This window comes from Lolium perenne, chromosome 4 (assembly GCF_019359855.2).
Source record: "Lolium perenne isolate Kyuss_39 chromosome 4, Kyuss_2.0, whole genome shotgun sequence".
In the NCBI taxonomy this organism is placed as follows: Eukaryota; Viridiplantae; Streptophyta; class Magnoliopsida; order Poales; family Poaceae; genus Lolium; species Lolium perenne.
Window position 1 is genome coordinate 318,265,007 of NC_067247.2, and position 4,742 is coordinate 318,269,748.

Sequence of the window (4,742 nt, forward strand, 5' to 3'; positions counted from 1 at the left end):
ATGTTTTATCCGAGGGTAATTCTATTATTTACTTTACACACATTCCTTAATGCGATAGCATGTTGCTTGCCACTTCTATGAACCATATCTACTCCGAAAGTGTTCAGTTAGGAGACTGTCTACTTAGCTTTAACCCCTAACTCTGAATATATGTACCCAAAACGAAGTGACAAGCCTTTGACAACAACAAAAAACCACATTGACAAAGCGTCACAATGATTTTACTTAAAAGTGCAACGCGACTTCTCTGAAATAAATAGAAAAGGTGTGTTTTTTTCCATCCAACTATAAATTATCTGTTGCATATTAGATTATTGAGCCGTCAGTAAAACAAATTTGACAATAAACTTGACAAGATACCCACAAGTCCGCTTCAAAGTGTTCTTGGCCCTCCCAGATGTGGTACTTAATGTCTCTGTCACATCACATACACATCATCTGAATCAATAAAATGGCAAAAACTCTAAGTTAAGTTTGAGAAAAATATATTTTGAGAAAGATAAATCAGAATGCAGCCATGTTGGAACATATATGGATAATTCATTTTTTGGAATCTTTATCTTTTAAAGGTCAAAACTCGTGGAAATGGTTGCATTTCTGGTTTAGAGTTAAAACACATCTAGAGCAATATCAAAATTGAAGTAAAGGATATGTACATTGAAAATTTAATGAGTTTGAAGTGTTGAATATCTTACTTTTACACACTTTTCATGTGTAGGAGATGATGCGGCATACACTTAGACACCCCATCAACTAAAACAAAATTAAATTGGTCAATGGCGTTTTGGAGATGCTCTAAAGAAGGTATATTAGATGGTGATTTATTTTATCCAGATTTAGAGTCTAAAGTGAGATATAATCGTCCAAATTCAGTAGTGGAAACTCACTTTACCTTGAAGAGGATACATAAAGAATATTAGACCAATGAGTTTGGCTAATGTTGGTGTACTTAGTTTGTTGTGGTTGTCTTTTAGCTTGTGATAAGGCAGATACTCATTTCATTTGGCAAACTTTTCGTTATCTATATAGTCATTGTCTCTTTCCCACTGTCATGGGGGAACAACTATTGTTGTCATCTATGAGCAATCCATGGTCATGTTTGATCATTGATTTGCCTCATTCCAACAATTATTGCAGCCTGGCATGATGTCATTGTGTCAGTGTCGTTCTTGTTCATCGATGAGTTGTCTTAAAAAAAATGTTCATGATTTTGTGTTTTCCTCCTGTTGCCGTTATTTTAGAGTATATTTACCTGGACTATTTTTTTTTCATATGCTATGAACCGGCTTTGCTAAACCTCTATGAATCTCTTGGCAGTTGGCATGGGATTGGTGGACATGCACGGTCTGAATCTCTAAAAGATCATTAGAAAATGGTTCGATTTCTTGATTATGATTGTCTCTCGGGAACTTGATAAGAGCGGAATGCCATGGTTTCCACGCATATGCACCTTCACTATCTAGTCAGTGTATAATGAGAGCAAAACAATTGTGCAACCTCATGCTAGGTCCTTTCTGTTTCTTTTGTAATTGAATCTGCCAAAGTAAATAAAACTCAAATCTTTTGCCGTGTCAACAACTTGTAGAAATGAGTTGCCAGAAATGTTCTTAGTTCCTTGTACTACCAAGATATGCGTCAAAACACATGATTAGACTGAATCAGTTGATGCATCTATTTTATGCTTTGGACAGAGGCCCAAGAGATGATATCATGCTTCTCGCCGGCTAGTGTACGATTGTACGAATCCCACTGTATCTGGTAAAAAAATCTCGCACTCATCGGGCGCATCGATAATTTGTGAGTTAGCGCGTAGCTTATTATTCCGGTTAACGTTTAGCATACTCCGTAGTATAATCTCTCTTTCTTTCTCCTGACAGCGATACCGCTGTAAGTACTTTCATCTGACAGGCATTTTCGCCCAATCTTCAGACGGCAGACCCGTTCCGTTGTTCCAACTGTAATCAATCACTCGATGAAAGCTACCTTCAGTTAACTAAGTGTTCACTGAAGAAGCTAGCACCTTCGGAACAAAGCCGCCAGAATTTTTCGTCGTCGTCCCAGCAATCAAACTCGCCGGTGTTTTAATATCTCTGCGATCAAATGATTCATAGCACAAACTAATCTGGTTTAATGCGGGCAGGAAGAAGAAACCGCATCTGCTTCGCGAATCAAAGGCGCGCGAGCCGCGACAAAAAATGGCCACCCGCGGTTGACTCGAACAATGGTGAAGCTGCCGCCGGGCTAAGCTGCACGATAGCCATTGTACTAAACCAAGCCCTCCGCCTGCATTTCGCCACACACGAACAGACACAGAGCGCGCGTGCCAAATGGAGCCCCGCCGTCTCCGCTTCCCTCTGCTCCTCCTCGTCGCCGTCGTCCTCGCGTGCCGCCGCTGCGGCGCGCAGGACGCCCCCAACGCCACCGTCCCGGCGCAGTTCGCATGCATGGTGCCCACGCCGTGCGACACGTACGTCGTGTACCGGACGCAGTCGCCGGGGTTCCTCACCCTCGGCGTCATCTCTGACCTCTTCGGCGTGAGCCGCGCGATGATCGTCAGCGCCAACAACCTGACCACCGAGGACGGGGTGCTGCTGCCGGGCCAGCCGCTGCTCCTGCCCGTCAAGTGCGGCTGCACCGGCAACTCCTCCTTCGCCAACATCACCTACCCCATCCAGTCCGGCGACACCTACTACGCGCTCGCGCTCACCGCCTTCGAGAACCTCACCAGCTACGGCCTCGTCCAGGAGCTCAACCCCGACGCGCCGGCCAACACGCTCGAGATCCATCAGGAGGTCACGCTGCCGCTCTTCTGCCGGTGCCCCACGCCGGCGGAGCGGGCAGACGGGGTGCTTAAACACATCACCTACCTGTGGCGGCCGTTGGAGGATGACATGGACGGGGTGAGCAAGCTGATGAACGCGTCCAGGCAGGCCATCGCCAAGGCGAACAACGTCACCACGGACTTCACCTCCAACGCGGCGATACCGATGCTGATCCCGGTGTCGCAGCGGCCGCAGTTTCCGCCCCTGCAGTATAGTGCTAGTACCGGACATTCTGGGGCTGGCAAGCGCAGCCCTGCCGGTGCCACCATCGCGGTCAGCGTCGCGGTGACTTTCGTCGCCTTCGCCGCCTTGTGCGTAGCGGTCTTCGCGTACCGGAGGTACCGCCGCGACAAGGCCACGGTGCACTTGGGGACCAGGTCCGCCCCGAACCCGAGGCTTTGTTGGAACCACAAAGACTTTCATAGCAGCAGCTCCATCGCTCGCATGATCAACAAAGGAGGGGACAAGCTGCTCACCAGCGTGTCCCAGTTCATCGACAAGCCTATCATCTTCGGGACGGAGGAGATCATGGAGGCGACGATGAACCTCGACGAACGGTGCAGGCTCGGCACCTCCTACTACCGCGCGAAGCTCGACGGGGAGGTGTTCGCGGTGAAGCCGGCGAAGGGCGACGTCTCGGCGGAGATGCGGATGACGCAGATGGTCAACCACGCCAGCCTCATCAAGCTGGCCGGCATATCCATGGGCGCGGACGGGGAGTACACCTTCCTCGTCTACGAGTTCGCCGAGAAGGGGTCGCTCGACAAGTGGCTGTACGAGAAGCCGCCGTCGTCGCTGTCGATGCCGTCGTCGTCGAGCCACGTGGACACGCTCCTGTGGAACCAGAGGCTGGGCATCGCGTTCGACGTCGCCAACGGGCTGCTCTACATGCACGAGCACACGCAGCCGAGCATGGTGCACGGCGACGTCCGCGCACGGAACATCCTCCTCACCGCGGACTTCAGGGCCAAGATATCCAACTTCTCGGTTGCCACGCCGGCGACGCTGGACGCCGCGGCGACGAGCAGCGACGTGTTCGCCTTCGGCCTGCTCGTCCTCGAGCTTCTCTCCGGCAGGAGGGCAATGGAGGCGCGCGTCGGCGCGGAGATCGGCATGCTGTGGCGGGACATCCGTGCGGTGCTGGAAGCCGGGGACAAGAGGGACGCGAAGCTGAGGAAGTGGATGGACCCGACCCTCGGCGGCGTGTACCACCTGGACGCGGCGCTCAGCTTGGCCGGCATGGCGCGGGCCTGCACGGAGGAGGACGCGTCGCGGCGGCCGAAGATGGCCGACGTCGTGTTCAGCCTCTCGATGCTGGTGCAGCCGCTGCCGGTGGGGGACGCGTTCGAGAAGCTATGGCAGCCCAGCTCGGATGAGAACATCGCGATCGTCAATGAAGTGGCGGCACGATAGGATCGACACGTGACAGAATTTACTGACTAATGTTGTGAGTTACTACTACTATGGTGCGTTCAGTATTTTTGGTACCTTCTATGAATGTGTACATGTTACCGTGTTGTACATTATGTTGATTCACTCTGTACTCCGCAGACCAAGTATTGACATTTTGTTGCAGCTTGCAACTGCGCTGGATAATACTCACTAGCATGAGACGTCCCTTGCGTTATGCGTTAGTCAGAGATTCGGATGGGAATGTGCCGTTTCTCGTGTTCAGATTAGAAGATTGCGACTCACCTAGTTACCCAACAATAGAAGACAAAATAGCCCTTTATGTGAGAATGATTCAAAGAGCTACGTGTAAGTGATGTATCCCGGCGAATAGACTTGTTCAACCTTGAAGCCCACTCCCGTGGAGGGAGAAAGCCAGATAAGACCTTGTTTGATTCGCAGGATTTTCAAAATGTAGAAATAGAAAAACGTAAGATTGGACTAACATGTCCTCTCCAACCTTATCGGATT

The 4,742-nt window shown here is 50.2% G+C and overlaps 1 protein-coding gene across 1 annotated transcript; it reads left to right on the forward strand.

Annotated features, from left to right (window-relative positions):
- Positions 1 to 2,273: 2,273 nt before the first annotated feature.
- Positions 2,274 to 4,365, forward strand: LOC127349054 (serine/threonine receptor-like kinase NFP). Its single transcript, XM_051374859.2, has one exon. It carries the CDS (start codon positions 2,328 to 2,330, stop codon positions 4,233 to 4,235), a length of 1,908 nt encoding a protein of 635 aa, XP_051230819.1. The 5' UTR covers positions 2,274 to 2,327; the 3' UTR covers positions 4,236 to 4,365.
- Positions 4,366 to 4,742: the final 377 nt, after the last annotated feature.

Coding starts and splice junctions, on each gene's coding strand:
- LOC127349054 (XM_051374859.2), top strand. CDS start 2,328: ATGGAGCCCCGCCGTCTCCGCTTCCCTCTGCTCCTCCTCGTCGCCGTC.